Here is a 19,631-nt window from a genome sequence, read left to right on the forward strand (position 1 = left end):
TCCACATGCAGAAGAATGAAACTAGACCATTCTCTTACACCATACACAAAGATAAACTCAAAATGGATGAAATATCTAAATGTGAGACAAAATTCCATCAAAATCCTAGAGGAGAACACAGGCAACACCCTTTTTGAATTTGGCCACAGCAATGTCTTTCAAGATACATACACGAGGCAAGAGAAACAGAAGGAAAAATGAATTATTGGGACTTCATCAAGATAAAAAGCTTCTGCACAGCCGAAGAAACCATCAACAAAACTAAATGACAACCTACAGAATGGGAGAAGACATTTGCAAATGACCTCTCAGATAAAGGGCTAGTATCCAAGATCTACAAAGAACTTATTAAACTCAACAGCAAAGAAACAAGCAATCCAATAATGAAATGGGCAAAATTCCTGAACAGAAATTTCACAGAGGAAGACAGAGACATGGCCAAGAAGCCTATGAGAAATGCTCCGCATCACTGGCCATCAGGTAAATACAAATCAAAACCACAATGCATACCACCTCACACGAGTGAGAATGGTGAGAATTAATAAGACAGGAACAACAAATGTTGGAGAAGATGTAGAGAAAGTGGAACAGTCTTGCACTGTGGGTGGGAGTGTGAACTGGTGCAGCCACTCTGGAATACTGTGTGGTGGTTCTTCAAAGAGTTAAAATACATATGACTTACCACCCAGCAATTGCACTGCTGGGGTTTTACTACAGATACAGATGCAAAGTAATGCCAGGACACCTGCACCCTGATGTTTCTAGCAGCAATGTCCACAATAGCCAAACTGTGGAAGGAGTCTCAGTATCCATCTATAAATGAATGGATAAAGAAAGTGTGGTCTATGTATACAATGGAATATGACTTGCCATTAGAAATGACAAATATCCACCATTTGCTTCGACGTGGTAGGAACTGGAGGGTATTCTGCGGAATGAAGTAAGTCAATTGGAGCAGGACAAACATTATATGGTCTCATTCATTTGGGGAATATAAAATTTAGTGAAAGGGAGTAAAGGGAAAGTAGTGAAAATATCAGTGAGGGTGACAAACATGAGAGACATCTACCTCTGGGAAATGAACAGGGGGAAGTGGACAGAGAGTTGGGCGGGCTGTTCCAGTGACTGGGTGATGGGCACTGAGAGGGGCACTTGGTGAGATGAGCACTTGGTGTTCTGCTAAATAAGGGCAGATTGAACTCCAATAAAAAAATAAAACAAACCGCTTCTACTATCTGGAAAAAAAATAAATTTCTCACTTTAGAACCTGCCTAGTGGAAATCCAGTATTTGTTAAAATAGGATAATATTCATGGGTATAGCAAAAGAGGCTAAGGATAATGTTAAAGGAGAAGTGAGAGAAAGGAAACATATAATGACACTTAAGTTTTATTAAAGAAGGAACAATATCCAACTTACCCAGTTTGAGATTATAACTCATAGATATGAATTGCAGGTCACTCACCCATTTTTGATTCAAAATCATTCTAATTTAGGAAGGCAGATCTGCAGTTGTCCTCACTACCATCCTTTGTTTAGTAATCTCTGGATTCCTTGCTTTATCTCCTGAGTTCGCACTCCATAAACAATGGGATTGAGGGCTGCAGGAATGACATGGTGGAGAACATTGAGCAAGACTGGCACATCAGGGGAGACTTTCTTCTTTGCCACATGAGTGAGCACGAAGACCAGAAGGATAGTGCTGAAGAAGAGGATAAGGATGAAGTGAGAACCACATGTGCTCAGGGCTTTGGCCATGGCACCCTCTGCCTTGAGTCTCAGCACAGCTCGCAGTATAAGGCTGTAGGAGAGGAAGATAAGGATGAGATCAGATCCTAGCAGTGTCCAGCCTGCAGCAAACTGGTAGAGGCGATTGATGGTGACATCATCACAAGAGAGCTTGGAGACAGACATATTGGCACAGATGCAATTCTCAATGACATTTCCCCCACAATAATGGAGTCTGGATGATAGAATGGGAATAGGCACTGTAGAAATAGCATTCCTGGCCAAAATAAAAATGGCAGCCTTCGCTACAAATTGTTCTGTGATGATGGATGGGTACCTCAGTGGGTGGCAGATGGCCACATAGCGGTCATAGGCCATGACCATGAATGTGCAGGACTCCATGGCAAGGAAGCAATTCATGATGTACATCTGGATGAAGCAGGCATAGAAGTTGATGGACTTGAGATCAAACCAGAAGATGGTCAGGACTTTGGGGATGACAGTGAGGCAGAGCACGATGTCCAATAGGGAGAGGATGCTGAGCAGGTAGTACATGGGCTCGTGCAGAGAGGCCTCCAGCCAGATGGTGATCAGGAGAACACCATTGGCCCCCATGGCCAGGAGGAAGAGGAGGCTGAGGGGCAGGGAGAAAGAAAGTTGCCAGCTGGGAGACCTGACAAAACAATTCAGGAGAAAGTCTGAAATCTCAATGGATATGGTCCCATTTTGATTTGCGGTCATCTTCTGTCATATATTTCTACAGTTTTCCTTTAGTGATCTGTAAAATTAGGGTAAAAATTAGCTACTGAATCAAGACACATAAATTCACTACAATTTGCTTCACCTAGGTGAAACTCGTGTGAGTCCTAGCAGGTCATCGAGAGCCATGTAAATTCATGTCTTTATTCTTTGTGTTCTGATCCTGTTCTGATATTTCTATCACCAAGCAGTGTAGAGGACTAAGGTATATGGTTCATTTATACATTTTTGATTTGTTCAAGTTCCGTTTTTGAGAGAATGTTATGTCTTTGTAGCAACAAAAGAAAGGATAAAATTACTTTGAAAAGTACTTTGGGACAGATGAGTCTCTAGATTTGTCTTTATAAGTTTCTTCCTTTTTGTTTTTTTGTTTTTTAATGACTACCTACCTATATAACACATGACAACTTAACTATAACAACACACAGAAATGAGTAACAGAGTCTGTCACAAAGTTTGACTAGGTACAGATTCCTGGTTTTCCATGCCACCCCTGCTCTGAATTTTCAGCGATAGTTGGCTTTAATAACAGATTAAAAATACTATATCCTGGCATGAACATTAGTTAATTTTCATTTTCTCTAAAAAGTCATTTTAATTTGGTGGGTATGGATCCTGCCACGTAATTGCCAATACATCTTCATACGTGTGGGATTCTTGACTTCAGGAATGGAACAATGTAAAAGTAGAATGTGCACTTGCACATATGTATGGAGGAGGCATATGTGTCATTGAAGAAGCTAAGCATTGATAATTCTCATTGCTATAGTGTGAGAGTGATGAAATGTACTTTTATGTACTTTCATCCCCTTTCCATTTCCCCTTCTACCTCCAATACAGTGATCCAGGTCCTCCTGTCTAGTGGTTATGCTTTGTCTCGGTGGATTGGCTCACAAAGATTGGGAGATGCTGCACAAGCTGGAAGTGTGATGGTAAAAACCCATAGAAAATAATGTCCAGTCTTCATTTGGTGACCAAAGGACCTTCTCTTGTCTGAGCACTATGTTCACTCAACTCTTCTTTCCATTTTTCTAGTTGGATACCTCATGCCTCTAAAATCTAAATACTCTTTCTAATCACCACTTTTATCATTTGCATTTTGCCTTTTGTTCTTGCTCATTGCATCCTCTGATCCTACTCTGCAAAATTTTGACATATAATTCTTATACGTTAGGGCTCTAAATCTCACCATGTCTGAGAAGCTTTTCTTTTTCAGGCATTTCAGAGTATTCTTGGGAGGAATTAGGAATTCATTGCATGGAAGGAGGGAAAATATTGGAATGAGAATTGGAGGATACAGCCAAACGGAAGAAGTGGAAATTCAGGCATGAGTGTTCATGCAGTATTCATAGAGAAAGAAGCATGTTCTCTTTGTCTCCTGAAGAAGTTTGGGATACTTATTTCTAGCCCTAGGGTGAAACTTCTGAGAACTCCATAGGACCATTTTTTTAAGAGATATAATTTAATTCAAGAGTAGTACATAAAATCTGTAAATTTTAAAGCTTTACACAATGAATGAAGAAGAAGAATGAGGAATTGTTAAAATTATATTTAAAAATAGAGTAAAGGTATGTTAATGTTTAAAAAATAGAATTTCCAAAATATCATATATGAGGAAATAATTATAGTTCTTGCTTATAAATTAAAAGTCTTCATTTAAGACATTGATTCGCATTGTATATTGTCATAGTAAAGTTTGAGTCATATGATACCTTACAAATTATTCATTAAAATACAGAGAAAATTCATAAGAACATATGCAAATTGATAATTATCATTGTATAATAGATTATCAATATTTAAGAATACATTAACTGGAGAGAATTAAAAATAATATAATATCTATACAGAATTATCATCATTCTTCTAGATCTATCTCTATTTGCTTACCTCTCAAGTAATTAGCATAATGTTAAATATAGTTTATTACCTTTTAAGGTTGTATTAATTATTAAATATTTAAATCAATAATTTAAATATTTAAATCAATAATTTAAATGAATATTTAAATATTTAAAATTTAAAATTTTAAATTCAATTATTTAGCACACAGTAATATACGTTTCAGACAAAGGAGAATTTTTTAATCCATTCTTGCCACTCACTCTTTCTCCATTCTCCTTGTTTCTGGATGTTTCTAAATAGTCTTCAATCCATAGTTTATCCAACAAGCATTGAACTTGAACTACCTATTCACCTCTAGAAGTAGAGCTTTTGAGTCTATATATGTCCTTCCCCATTCTTCTTTCAAACTTGGATTGCAATCAGTGCTAGCCAGTGACAGTAGTAGGCCTAACGCCTAGAACTGATGACTACTGCTTCCAGGTAGGGACAGAATGAAGAATCCAGTGAAGTTGAAAGGCAATGATAAAAGCAGAGAACCTGCAGGATGGGCTTTTTCCCGTGATGTAGGACAGACCCCCAGCATAACACTATGCAAGTGCTGTTTGAAGTGGAGGAGGAATTGTTAAGCACCACCCAACTCCATGCACACAGACACAATTGGGAGACATGTCTTCCATGTACCAATTCAGACATCTTTGCTCTGAACAAACCAGTGACAGATATCTCTATGATCCTATGGTTTGTGCATAATCCCCCTTTTTGGCAGGTGTAGATTTTAGAATTTCTTTAGATGGAGCTAAAATCTAAGGGGCTATCTTCTGACTCTCATGGATCCTCCCACTGTGGTCTGTATCCTCAGTCTCTGAAGTTGTAGAGATTACATTTAATTCTTGTGCCATGAGTCAGGCATTTGGGGATAGAGTCTTTGCCCTAAAGCTTCTAAATGTTCATAATCACAGATGAAACCCCCAAATTTTCTAAATTGAGCTCCAGATGATATATTTCCCTGATCCCATCTGCTCATTAATTGGCTATGGACAGATTCCTGCTTCTCTGCATTTCTTTTTTTTTTAATTTTTATTTATTTATGATAGTCACACACACACAGAGAGAGAGAGAGAGAGAGAGAGAGAGACATAGGCAGAGGGAGAAGCAGGCTCCATGCACTGGGAGCCCGACGTGGGATTCGATTTCAGGTCTCCAGAATCGCGCCCTGGGCCAAAGTCAGGCGCTAAACCGCTGCGCCACCGAGGGACACCCTTCTCTGCATTTCTGACACCACCCAGCAAAAATTCTAAAAAAGACGGAGGATTGCAAAAGGGAAGGTCCCAGAGCACATGTTCTCACATGTGCCTCCTAACCTGGGACAGGATGCAGCCTCTTCCACCCCATTTTCAAAGTACTTCAGCTGTATTGACTCAGGAATGGAACAAAGCACAGATCTGGACTGAAGACAAAGATCTCCCCCATGTTCTTGCTAATCTTGGTATAGTTTCTCCTCAGACACCCTCTTACCAGACGCACCTACAGAGGATGTGAGCAAGGAGGCCGGCCCCAGCAATACTGGGGTTCTGGTTAGTTTCTCAGGCATCTGGTATAGTTATAACTCCAGAGCCTCAGGGACATTGCCGTCTGGGAACTTCTTCCCATCACTACTCCTTGGGCCTAAAATGTCCTCCTGGGACAGACTGGCAAGCAGGTGTGAGAAAAAAAGTATTTTCTTTCTCTCTGAAAGTGTGGAGCTCTGTTAATCTAGCCCAACATCGACTGTGTGTGCTGCAGGAATAGTCTCCTGGATGTAGGGGTGTTACACCCATCTGTCCATCCATATTCATACTCCTTTGCACATGCATGCTCAGTGCCTTGTATGGGTACAAAAAGGCTCATTCAGAAGATCTCATGGGCTTCCTGCACAAAACTGTTTGATAAGCCCTCCCAAACCATCCTATCTAATGGATTGATGTTAATATATCATGGCTTTTGGCATTGCATTTTAATGATAAACATACAAGAGAAACTTAAAAAAAATTCCTGAAAAAATACAATGTATTTTTCAGAGAGAAAATCCGATAGAATTTTTTTCCTATAGTGAAAAATACTTAAGTATGCTTATTTGTTACATGTTTGTTGATGGTAGGAAAGGTTGGAAATGGAATTGTAAAAATGTCATTGGTTTATAAATCTGATGTTATTCTTTGTTTATACTTAACAGAAATTTGTAAGCATCTGTCCACATTGCTCTGTGAAAGTCCACTTCATTCTTTTTAACTGCTTGATTCCCATTACGGGCATTTTTTCTCTTCATGTAAGTAGTTTAGGCCCTAAGGACCCATAATTGTTACCAAAATAATGTTGCTTTCAATATCCTTGTACACTTCTCTTTATAGATCTAAAACTGGTATATGTGAAGGATTTTTAATTCAGTGAAAGCTATAAAAGTATTTAATTTCCATAGAAATTATAATAATTTCTCTACAAATTATTTATAAAATTTCACTAGAAATTCCTAAAGTTTATTTTTCACATTCCTTCCACCATTAGATGCTATTTGTTAAAAAAGTATAAGAATGTAAAATACTATGTTACTATTTTTAATTTGATTTTCTCCCGATAAGTGAGCATTGTTCATATACTGTTGAGCCATTTGTGTTCTTCATACTGTGAATTATATGTTGACATCCTTTACCTGTTTTTTCTATCAATTTTGTTTCCCTGCATATTGACAAAATATCTATGCATATTTCAAATATTAGAACTCCTTGTTGGTTAGATATTGCCTGTCTCTCCTCAAGTCTGTTATGAAGCTCTCAGTTTTAGTGTCTTCTGTCCAGACATCTTTCAATTTGATTGAGTCAAATCTATTCTTCAGTGAATAGATTTTCTCTGTGGACCTTATTTAGGGGTCACTTCAGAAGATCACAAAATGCTTTTATTTATTTATTTTTTGTTTTATTTTTTGTAAAACAGTGCATTATGTTTCATACTGATATATTTAAATCTGTTTGTGGTACATTGTGAAGAGTCGGGAGTGGTATTAAGTTAGTATGCAGTGCTATATTCATAACAGCTGTGAAAATACTAAGTAATGTGTTGCTATCCACAACAATTTGTAAATTTCCTCTACCCTGAGTCCCCTATCACCTCTGCACTACCTTGGGCACTCTCATGGTGTCTCCTACACCTCCCCATGATCCATGAAGTGTGGATGCTGCCCCAGAGTACGCCCGTCAATGGCAGCTACAGTGCATAGTCTGAATAGCTTCTATTTTCTTGAAAGAGTTGGTGTGCCATTTAATAAATCTCTTTTTTCTCTAAAGTTAAACATAGGCGCCTAAGTTGTTTTAATTATGCTCTAGATTTTAAAGTATCCACCCACCTTGTTGACCCATGTACTCTATGTAAACTGTCCTAGGTTGTTTGTTTGTTTTGTTTTACTTTTAAAAAGAAATTAAGTTCCAGTTAGCTAACATACAGTGTAATCTTAGTTTCAGGTGTGCAATACAATGATTCAACACTTCCATGCATCACCCAGTGCTCCTCACAGCAAGTTCACTCTTTCATCTGCATATTCACCCATCCCCCACTCCCTCTTGTCTGGTAACCATCAGTTGGCTCTCTTAGTTCACAGTCTGTTTCTTAGTTTCTCTTTCTTTTTCCATTTATTTCTTTTGTTCCTTAAATTCCATATATGAATGAAATCATATAGTATTTGTCTTTCTCTGACTTATTTCACTTAGCATAATACTCTGGCTCCATCCATGTTGTTGCAGATGGCCAGATTTCATTCTTTTCTATGGATGAGTAATATATATTTGTATATATATTGAAGAAAACAATATTGAATAATATTATACAATATATTAGATATAATAATATATTATACAGTATTGTATAATATACGATATTGAACACAGTATATTGTGTTCTTGAATATATATATATATATATATATATATATATATATATACATATATATCCACCACATCTTCATTATCCATTCTTCAGTTGTTGGACACGTAGACTGTTTCCATAATTCGGCTATTGTACATAATGCTGCTATAAATATCAGGGTACATGTATCCCTTTGAACTAATACTTTTTTAATCTTTAGGTAAACACCTAGTAATACAATTGCTAGATCATAGAGTAGTTCTATTTTTAGCTTTTGGAAACCTCCATACTGCTTTCCAGAGTTGCTGCACCAGTTCAGATTCCCACCAACAGTGCAAGATGGTTTCCCTTTCTCCACATCCTCTCCAGCATTTGTTGTTTCCTGTCTTGTTAATTTTCACCATTCTAACTGGTGTGAGTTGGTATATCATTGTGGGTTTGATTTGTATTTCCCTGATGGCAAGTGATGCAAAGCGTTTTCCTCATGTGCCAGTTGACCATGTCTGTGTCTTCCTCTGTGAAATTTTTGTTCATGTATTTTGCCCATTTCAGGATTGGATTGTTTTTTTCTCTGCTGTTGATTTAATAAGTTCTTTATAGATGTTGGATACTAGGTCATTTGCAAATATCTTCTCCCATTCTGTAGATGGTTTTTTAGTTTTGTTGACTGTTTCTTTTGCTGTACAGAAGTTTTTTTATCTTGATTAAGTCCCAAAAGTTTATTTTTGGTTTTGTTTTCCTTGCCTTCATAGATTTATCTTGCAAGAAGTTGCTGTGGCTAATTCCAAAACGGTGTTGCCTGTGTTCTCCTCTAAGATTTTGATGAAATCTTGCCTCACATTTAGATCTTTCATCCGTTTTGAGTTTATCTTTGTGTATGTATAAGAGAATGGTCTAGGTTCATTATTCTGCATGTGGATGTCCAATTATCCTAGCACCATTTATTGAAGAGATTGTCTTTTTTTCTGGTGGACAGTCTTCCATGCTTTGTCAAATATTAGTTGACCATAGAGTTGAGAGCCAATTTCTGGGTTCTCTGTTTTGTTCCATTGATCTATGTGTCTGTTTTTGTGCCAGTATCATACGGTCTTGATAGTCTCAGCTTTGTAGTACAACTTGAAAAGCGGGTTTGGGATGCCCCTGGCTCCTGTTTTCTTTTTCAGTATTTTCCTTGCTACTCGGGGTCCTTTCTGATTCAACACAAATCTTAAAATTATTTGTTCCAACTCTCTGAAGAAACTCCATCTTATTTTGATAGGGATTGCATTGGATGTGTAAATTACCCTGGGTAGCATTGACATTTTCACAGTATTTATTCTTCCAGTCTATGAGCATGGAATATTTTTCCATCTTTTTGTGTCTTCCTCAATTTCTTTCAGAAGTATTCTGCAGTTTTTAGTGTATATATCCTTTACCTCTTGGTTAGACTTATTCCTAGGTGTCTTTTGCTTTTGGGGACAATTGTAAATGGGATCACACATTCTTCTCAAGTGCACATGGAACTTTCTGCAGAATAGACCACATACTAGGTTACCAATGAGGTCTTAACTGATACCAAAAGATTGAGATCGTCCCCTGAATATTTTCAGAAACTTGGAATAAATCAGAAGAAGAAATTTGGAAGAAACTCTAACATGTGGAGGTTTAAGTGTATTATGCTAAAAGATGAAAGGGTCAACCAGGAAATTAGAGAAGATTTAAAAATATTCATAGAAACTAATGAAACTGGAGATAGAACCATTCAAAATCTTTGGGATACAGCAAAGGCAGTCCTAAGAGGGAAATACATCGCAATACATGCATCACTCAAAAAATTGGAGAAACCTCAAAGACACAAGATAACCTTCCGCCTAAAGGATCTGGAGAAGGAACAGCAAATAGATCCTACACCCAGCAGAAGAAGTGAGTTAATAAAGATTAAAGCAGAACTCAATGAAATAGAGACCAGAAGAACTGTAGAATAGATCAACAAAACCAGGAATTGGTTCTTTGAAAGAATTAATGAGATAGATAAACCATTAGCCAGCCTTATTAAAAACAAAAGAGAAAAGACTCAAATTAATAAAATCACGAATAAAAGAGGAGAGATCACCACCAATACCAAGGAAATACCAACAATTATAAAAACATGTTGTCATCAACTATACGCCAATTAATTAGGCAATGTAGAAGAAATGGACGCTTTTCTGGAAAACCACAAACTGCCAAAACTGGAACAGGAATAAATAGAAAACCTGAACAGGCCAATAACCAGGGAGGAAATTGAAGCAGTTATCCAAAACAGCCCAAGACAAAAAGTCCAGGGCCAATGGCTTCTGGGGTATTCTTTCAAACGTTTAATGAAGAAACCATACCTATTTTACTAAAGCTGTTCCAAAAGATAGAAAGGGATTGAATAATTCCAAACTCATTCTATGAGGTCAGCATCACCTTAATTCCAAAACCAGACAAACACCCCACCAAAAAGGAGAATTATAGACAAATATCTCTGATGAACATGGTTGCAAAAATTCTCAACAAGATACTAGCCAATATGATCCAAAGTACATGAAGAAGATTATTCACCATGACCCAGTGGGATTTATCCCCAGGATGCAAGGCTGGTTCAACACTAAAAGCATTCAAGATGACATATCTTATCAACAAGAGAAAAAACAGCCATATGATCCTCTCAATACATGCAGAGAAAGCCTTTGACAATGTACAGCATCCATTCCTGATCAAATTTCTTCAGAGTGTAGGGATAGATGGAACATTCCCCAGCATCTTAAAAGCCACCTATGAAAAGCCCACAGCAAATATCATTCTCACTGGGTAACATTGGGAGCCTTTCCCCTAGATTAAGAATACGACAGGCATGTCCACTCTCACCACTGCTATTCAACATATACTAGAAGTCCTAGCCTCAGCAATTGGCAACAAAAGAAATAAAAGGCAAATTGTCAAAGAAGAAGTCAAATTCTCTTTCTTTGCAGACAGCATGACACTGTACATAGACAAGCCAAAAGACTCCACCCCCAGGTTGCTAGAACTCATACAGCAATTCGGCTGTGTGGCAGGATACAAAATCAATACCCAGAAATCAGTGGCATTTCTATACACTAACAGTGAGACTGAAGAAAGAGAAATTGAGGAATCAATCCTATTTGCAATTGCACCCAGAAGCATAAGATATTGTGGTCTCTTGTTTTGGAATGATGGTAATGTTGGCTTCATACAATGAATTTGGAAATTGTCCTTCCATTCTGTTTTTTTGGAACAGTAGAGAAGAAAAGCTATTATGTTTTCTGTATATGTCTGGCTCATTTGAAGTCATTTGGCCCAGGACTTATGTTTGTTGGGAAATTTTTGATTACTAATTCAATATCTTTGCTGAATGTCAGTCTGTTAACGTTTCCTATTTCCTCCTATTTTGGTTTTGTTAGTTTATAAGTTTCTGGGAATTTTCCCATTTCTTCCAGGTTGCCCAGTTTGTTGGCATATAATTGCTTATAGTATTGTCATATTCAATACAAATCTCTTTGCATTTCTGTGGTGTTGGTTGTGATCTCTCCTCTTTCATTCATGATTATGTCTATTTGGGTCCTTTCTCTTTTCTTTTTGGTAAGTCTTGGTAGGGATTTATCAACCTTATTATTTATCAATCTTTAATATTTCTTTTCCCCTGCTGCATTTATGCTTTACTTGCTGTGTTTTGGGCTGCTTTAGGTGTAAAGTTAGGTTGCATATTTCAGACGTTTCTTGTGCCTTGAGGATAGCTTGCATTGCGATATACTTCCCACCTAGGACCACCTTTGCTTCATCCCAAAGGTTTTGAACTGTCATGTTTTCATTTGCTTCCATGTATTTTTTTTTAAATCTTTGATTTTCTGGCTGATCCACTCATTCTTTAGCAGGATGTTCTTTAACCTCCATGTATTTGAAGTCTTTTCAGATTTTTTCTTATGGTTGATTTTACGTTTCTTAGCATTGTAGTGTGAAAATATGCATGGTATGATATTGATATTTTTGTACTCGTTGAGGGCTGTTTTGTGACATAGTATGTAATCTATTCTGAAAAATGTTCCATGTGCACTCAAAAAGAATGTTTATTTTGCTACTTTAGGATTAAATGTTCTGAATATATCATTAAATCCATCACATACAGTGTGTCATTCAATTCTACTGTTTTCTTGTTGATTTTCTGCTTAGATTACCTATTCATTGTGTAAGTGGGGTGTTGAAGTCCCGTCCTATTGTTGTATTATTATCCCTGAATTTCTTTATTTTTATTATTGTTTTATAGATTTGGGTGTTCCCATGCTGGGTGAATCAATATTTACAGCTGTTAGATCTTCTTGATGGATAGACTCCTTAATTATGATATAATGCACCTCTTCATCTCTTGCTACAATCTTTATTTATTGATTATCTTTTAAAGATTTTATTTTTATTTACTCACAAGACACACACACACACACACACACACACACACACACACACACACAGAGAGGCAGAAACACAGGCAGAGAGAGAAGCAGGCTCCATATAGGGAGCCTGATGTGGGACTCGATCCCAGGTCTCCAGGTTCAGGCCCTGGGCTGAAGGCGGCGCTAAACTGCTGAGCTATCTGGGCTGCCATAATCTTTGTTTTAAAATCTAGTTTGTCTGTTTTAAGCATGGCTACTTCTGGCTTTTTTAAATGTCAATTTGCATAATAGATGGTTCTCCATCCCCTCACTTTCAATCTGCAGTGTCTTTAGGACTAAAATGAGTTTCTTGTAGATAGTGTATAGATGGATTATTATTTTTATATTCTGATTCTGATACCCTGTGTCTTTTGATTAGAGCATTTAGTTTCCATTTACATTCTGAGTAATTATTGAAAGATGTGAATTTAGTGCCATTGTATTCCCTGTGGAGTTAGTATTTCTGATGATGTTCTCTGGTTCTATCTATCCATAATCTATCTATTTTTAAGATTTTATTTATTTATTTGAGAAACTGTGAGAGAGATCATAGAGGGAGAAGGAGTGGGAGAAGCAGACTCAGGGCTGAGCAGGGAGCCTGATGAGGCTCAATCCCAGGACCCTGAGTTCATGACCTGAGCCAAAGGAGATGCTTACCTGACTGAGCCATCCAGAGACCCACACCTCTCTTGTCCTTTTTTTTTTTTTTTTTTTTAGTTTTTGGTACTTTTGGTCCTCTCTTCACTCAAAAAAAATTGCTTTTAAAATTTCTTGCAGGACTGGTTTAGTGGTCATGAATTCCTTTAGTTTTTGTTTGAGAAACTTTATCTCTCCTTGTATTCTGAATGATAGCCTTAGTGGATAAAGAATCCTTGGCTGCGTAGTTTTCCATTCAATATATTGAATATTTCCTTCCATTCTCTTATGGCTTGCTATGTTTCTATGGACAGATCTGTTGGAAGTCTAATCTGTTCCCTTATAGTTTAAGAGTATTGATTCCCCTTGCTGCTTTCAGGATCCTTTCCCTTTTCTATATAGTTTGTGGATTTGACTGTGATATACCTTTGAGATGTTGGGGTTTTGTTGAATTTAATGGGAATTCTCCATGGTTGTTAGAATCGATGTCTGTATTCTTCCCCAGATTAAGGACGTTTTCAACTATATTTATTAGAATAAACCTTCTACCCCCTTTTCTCTCTTTTCATCTCCTAGGATTCCCATAATACGAATGTTATCATGTCTTAATAAGTTGCTGAGTTCCCTAAGTCTACCTCTATGGTCCATTAGTATTTTTTCCCTCTTCTTTTTGGCTTTATTATTTTCTATTATTTTATCTTCTGTACCACTGATTCACTCCTGCACTTCATCTATCCTTTTTTTCTTTATGGCCTCCATTTGGGTATGCATCTTAGTTTTAGCATTTTAAATTTTGGCCTGACTATATTTTTGTTCTTTTAACTCACCAGTAAGGCATTCTTCCAGTAAGGGATTCTCTTGTATCTTCTATGCTGTTTTTAATCCCAGGTAATATCCTTATAATCATTGTTTTAAATTCTTGTTGAGACATCTTGCTTATGTCTATGTGGATTAAATCACTGACCTTGAGTTCTACTTCCCACTCTTTCTTTTATGGTGAATTTGTCTGTTTTGTTATTTTGTCCAGAAAAGACAAGAAGAAAAAAAAAACATAAAGACAGAAAATGAAACAAAACACAAAGAAAAACAAAAATTAAGGAACTCCCCGAAACAAAACAAAAAACCTCTAATTCTTGGATGTATTTTAATTTGTTTGTTAATCATATATATATATATGATACACACACACATATATATAATCATATATATGTGTGTTTTGGTATATATAATATAAATACATATGTCATGAAAATAAAAATAAAAAATATGTGTCAAAAATACTTAAACACAAAAATTTTAAAAATTTAATAATAAAAATGAATTGAAGGTAAAAATAAATGAATAAATAATAATTGCAATAAAATGAAGAGTAAAACTAAAAAGGAAGCTATATCCTGTTTCCCCCAGAGCTGAAGCTTTGCAGCACTGTGTTCAGTAGACCTGGTATGAGTGAGTTGTTTGTGTTGGTCTTCTGGTGGAGAGGGCTGTTTTGCTGATTTTCAAGTTAACTTGTTTCAGTGTAAGTATGCCTCCAGGGCACATGGAGGTGGTCTTGATGTGAGTGGCTTCCCTCCACTATGTGGTGCCATTTCGTTCCCTGAAGTCTTTCAATGCTGATGGGCCTGATGAATATGGCAGAACTCTGCTCTCTAGCCCTGGAGCTGAAATTCTTGATGCCCCCCACCCCCCACTCAACACACTCTTCAGAGTGCACTCACAGAAGAGCAATCAGTCACCCCTCTTGTGTCCCTAGTTTCTGTCTGAATGCCGGATTCACCCTCCCTGTGACTGAGCTTCTTTATCCCAGGTGTATGACTGAGGTTCAAAACTCCAAATTTTAGCGACTCCCATGGTGTGGACCCACACTGTTCCTCTTGGGAAGGGTCTCCCTGTGATTTTACCATTTGCTAGCTAGTCCCAGGAAAACCTTTACTTGACTGCACAGTGGTTCACAGTTTATGGGAACACAGAAGAGAAAACTGGCACCAAGCCCCAGTGCTCCAAACTGGTTTTTCTGCTCCTATCCCTAGAAACTGCAAGAAGTTGGTGCCAACTGATATTCTTGTGACCCAAGGTATCCTCTGACCATGCTCTCACTCCTGGATCTTGTGGTAACTTAGTAGGCAGTCCCCTTCCCTACAGACATGTTCACAGCTGTATCTCTCCCAATTCAACTATCTGTGCCCCTCCTACCTTCCAAAAGGTGGTCACTTTTTGACGGGCAGGCTTCCAATTTTTGTTCTCTGACCTCTGATTAGTTTCTTGGGTGTTCAGAGTGATTTGATAACTATATAGCTGTGTTTGAGGGACAAGATAAGCTTAGAGTCTCTCTACTTCACGATCTTAACTCCTCTTTGCAACTGTTTTATTTTTTGAAACATTTGGTTCTTCTTTATAACTGAATATACCACTTATTCTTTCCAGTATTTATTAAATCTTTGAGGATTTTAATGCTTTTGTTTATCTAACAAATACTTTCTCTTATATGCTAAGTATTCCTAATTTATCCTCAATTGTTATTCTTTCTGGCTCATTAGTTCTACTTATTATGATATGGTTGTTCAATTCATTGCCTTTTTAAAAAAAAGATTTTATTTATTCATTCATGAGAGACACAGAGAGGGAGAGAGAGAGAAGCAGAGACATCGGCAGAGGGAGAAACAGGATCCTTGCAGGGAGCCTGACATGGGGCCCGATCCAGAGACCCCCAGGATCAGGCCCTGGGCTGAAGGTGGTGCTAAACCACTGAGCCACCTGGGCTGCTCTCATTGCCTTCTTTCAATAGTGTTATTATTTTCTTATTTTATATCCTGTATATGCATATGTCCCTGGGGTAATGATTTTCTTAACATTTTCTTTTCTTAGGTTGCTTTATTGTAACAGTTCATTATATAATAAATATACCAAATGTGAGTTAGCCAACTATCTGGTTACTGGTGTGTCAGTGAGTAGCAGGCTATTAAGTTTTCTATGGATCCAACGTTACACATGGATTTTTCACTATGTAGTGGGTCAGTACCCCTAATGCATATGTTGTTCAAGGTTCAACTAAATTACTTTGGCAGCATTTCAAGAATTTTGATGTGTTGTATTTCAATTTTTTTTCTGTTCACAATACTTTCTACTCTCCATTTTGATTTCTTTTTCTCATGGATTGTTTAGGAGTGTATTGGTTAATTTTCAAATTTGGGGAATATTTTCAGACATCACTTTATACTTGATATTTAATTTAATTTCACTGTGGTGAGGGAATATACTTTGTATTAATCTTTTCAGGTGTCCTGGGCTTATTTTTATGTCCCAGAGCATAGTCTATTTTGGTTAAAAAATGCATAATGCATATTCTAGTGTTGTTCTTGACTTTCAAACTCATCTTTTTTGACATGGTTTTAGGTATTCCAGTTTTCTTTGTGAAGTGTTGATATGGTGTAGTTTTCCATTCTTGTTTGTTTGTTTGTTTGTTTTTTACTTTTCCCTGTTTGTGTTTATATTTGAGGTACATTTTGTGTTGGCAGAATTTATTAAGTCTTTCTTATTCATTCAATCTGACAAGCTTTGGCTTTTAATTGGATGATTAGTCCAAATGTACTGTGATTTATGGATGTGTTTGAGTTTAACTATATCATTTCAGTGTTTGTTCTTTGTCCCTGTGTATATACAGTACACCTCTGTTACTAATTACAGTACTCCTTCATGTGACAGCATATCATTTCACATATAATGTGAGGTTTTACAATGATATGGTTTCATTTCTTCCCTCTTGGCTTGTGCTATTTATTATTGCCATACATTTTAGAAACCACATTTGTTACAGTTATTTTAAAATACATTTAAATATTGACAAAATTACTTATTTACCCATGTTGTAACATATTCTGATGCTCTTCAATCCTTTGTGTAGATCCATTGTCACATTTGATAATTTCCCTTTCTAAAGAATCTTTGTAAACGTTGTAGTGTGGGTGTACTGGTGACAAGTTTTGTGTACATTTTACCCCAGTTTTTATATAAATATTCCTTTACTGTCTTTTCACTTGCATTGTTTCTGAAATCTGCTGTTGTGCTTAATTTAATACCTTTGTATGTAATGTGTCTTTGTTTCTGGATTTTACAATTTTTTCTTTATCATTACTTCTGAACAATTGGTTTATGATGTACTTTAGTATATTCTCAAGTTTGTTAATCTTGGGTCTCATCGAGCTCTTGGAACTACAGGTTTATAATTTTTATCAGATTTGGAAACTTGCAACCATTACTTTTAAAATATATTTCATGTTCCCTCTTTTGTTAAGAGATGGTGCTTTGACACAGCAAATATCTTTATGTGCGCTGAGAGGACAATAAATACATATGTAAGAATTTCTTCTTTACCTGTTTATAATATTCATTTATGGTATATGTTTTATAATGGGCCACATGGGCCCATCCATTTTCAATGTCTTTTAAACATTAAGTTACTTATATGGACAGGGCCCCACAAAATCTATAGGTGGCCTTGGATGAAGGTAATCATAACTTCTTAAGTGATCACAGTCCATTTTGAAGCGCTTTCTTTTTTTAAAAAAATTATTTATTTAGTTAGTTATTTAGTTATTTATTTGAGTGAGGGAGAGCACAAGTAGGCATGAGGGTCAGAGAGAGAGGGAGAAGCAAGCTCCCCACTGAGCATGGAGCATGACACAGGGCTTGATGCCAGGACCCCAAGATCATGACCTGAGCTGAAGGCACACTCTTAACAGCCTGAGCCACTTAGACACTCGTGGAGGTGCTTTCTTCTTGCGACTCTCTTATTTGTGTTCCCTTTAACCTGAGCACTACATCTTTTTGTAATCTCCATGCTAATGTCCGCACAGCAGAAGTAGGGATGATATAGGGGTTCAGCAGGGCTTTTTGCTGGGCTTCCTTCTCTTCTTCTTATTTATTATTTCCTTAGGCCCTTCCACCTACTCCATTGCTTCAAGTATGATCTGTAGTCAATTCTCAAGTGTACATCTTATTTGAGTGTTAAACCCATGTGTAGTAACCTGTGCTTACTATATACTTGTGTTTCTCATGAGTATTCAAACTCAGTACCTAAAAATGTACTTCTGATCTTACCTCTAAGCCTCCATCTGTCCCAAGGCAATATTCTATGCTGTCTTCAGATTTCAGACCATGGATTCTTGCATGAGATATAGTCTCCCTCACTCTTAATATGCAATGTAAGAACTCAGAGAACAAGGACCATATCTGAATTATATTCCTAGTAACTAGCATACATTTAATCATTTATTCAACTTGTATTCAGTCATTGATTTCACAAACATTTATGGTCTCTCCTGTACACCTAGCACTGTTTGGACACTGGAAATACAACAATGAACACATCAGGCAAAAGTTCTTGCCCTTCTGCTCCTTATATTTTAGTGAATGTAGGATGACTAAATAAATAGATGAGTAAAATATACATTTTAGTGAATGTGGGCTGACTAAATAAATAGATGAGCAAAATATACAGTCAGTATATAGTGATTGATGCTGTGCAGAACAGGGAAACAGAGAAAGTGTTAGAATATCATCTGTGCTTTGGGGGGAATATTGTTGAACACTATTATTAAATACTGTGGTCAGGGAGACCCAAGGAGGGAACGAGCTATGTGGTCAGAGGAACAACAAGCAAAAAAGTCCCAGAGACAGTGGTTCATGTTTTCGAGAAGCTGTTACGGAGGCAGCTCTGACTAAGGGACTGAAGGAGGAGATCAGATATGCAAGGAATCCCACCTACACAAACAAATTCCTCTCTCCTCTAGGCTTATTGATGAGTTTTAATCTAACCCTTCTACATTGATTTTACGTGTTTATGGGTGTTCCACCAGGCATATGAGAGTAATGTGCTCAAGATTTATGTATGTTAGAGTCTCATTTTCTAGTTCTGTGCTGGACACAACGTAACGATCAGTAAATATGTTTGAATGCCTGAGGGAAAGGTTAAAGCACACTGGTTACTGGCAATATTTTTTAACAATTGCTTTTTAATCTCATTTTACTTTTCTAAAGTCAATACACTGTCAGTAAATACCGATGCTTCCTATCAGCCACACATCTTTAAATGAGTATTTATTTTCTATCACACTGACCCTAAAAGGGATTTAATGAGGAGCAGACAAGGAGGTGTGATGCACAGTCTTCAGCATCATGGCTGGGGGAAGTAAGAGGGAAACCATACAGTTCATGTCTTCAGGCATGTCCAGAGAGAGGATTAGGACTGTAATTTTATCGCCAAGTCCCTGCCTTCCAATAGTGATTTTGAGTATTCGTGGTTGAGAGAAGTCAAGCTAGAGTACAA

General features: G+C 37.0%; 1 protein-coding gene across 1 annotated transcript; it reads right to left on the reverse strand.

Moving 5' to 3' along the window:
• Positions 1-1,520: 1,520 nt before the first annotated feature.
• On the reverse strand, positions 1,521-2,468 carry LOC121476530 (olfactory receptor 56A3). The gene has a single exon (XM_041730598.1). It carries the CDS (start codon positions 2,466-2,468, stop codon positions 1,521-1,523), a length of 948 nt encoding a protein of 315 aa, XP_041586532.1.
• Positions 2,469-19,631: the final 17,163 nt, after the last annotated feature.

The sequence above is a fragment of the Vulpes lagopus genome, chromosome 15 (assembly GCF_018345385.1).
Source record: "Vulpes lagopus strain Blue_001 chromosome 15, ASM1834538v1, whole genome shotgun sequence".
NCBI lineage: Eukaryota > Metazoa > Chordata > Mammalia > Carnivora > Canidae > Vulpes > Vulpes lagopus.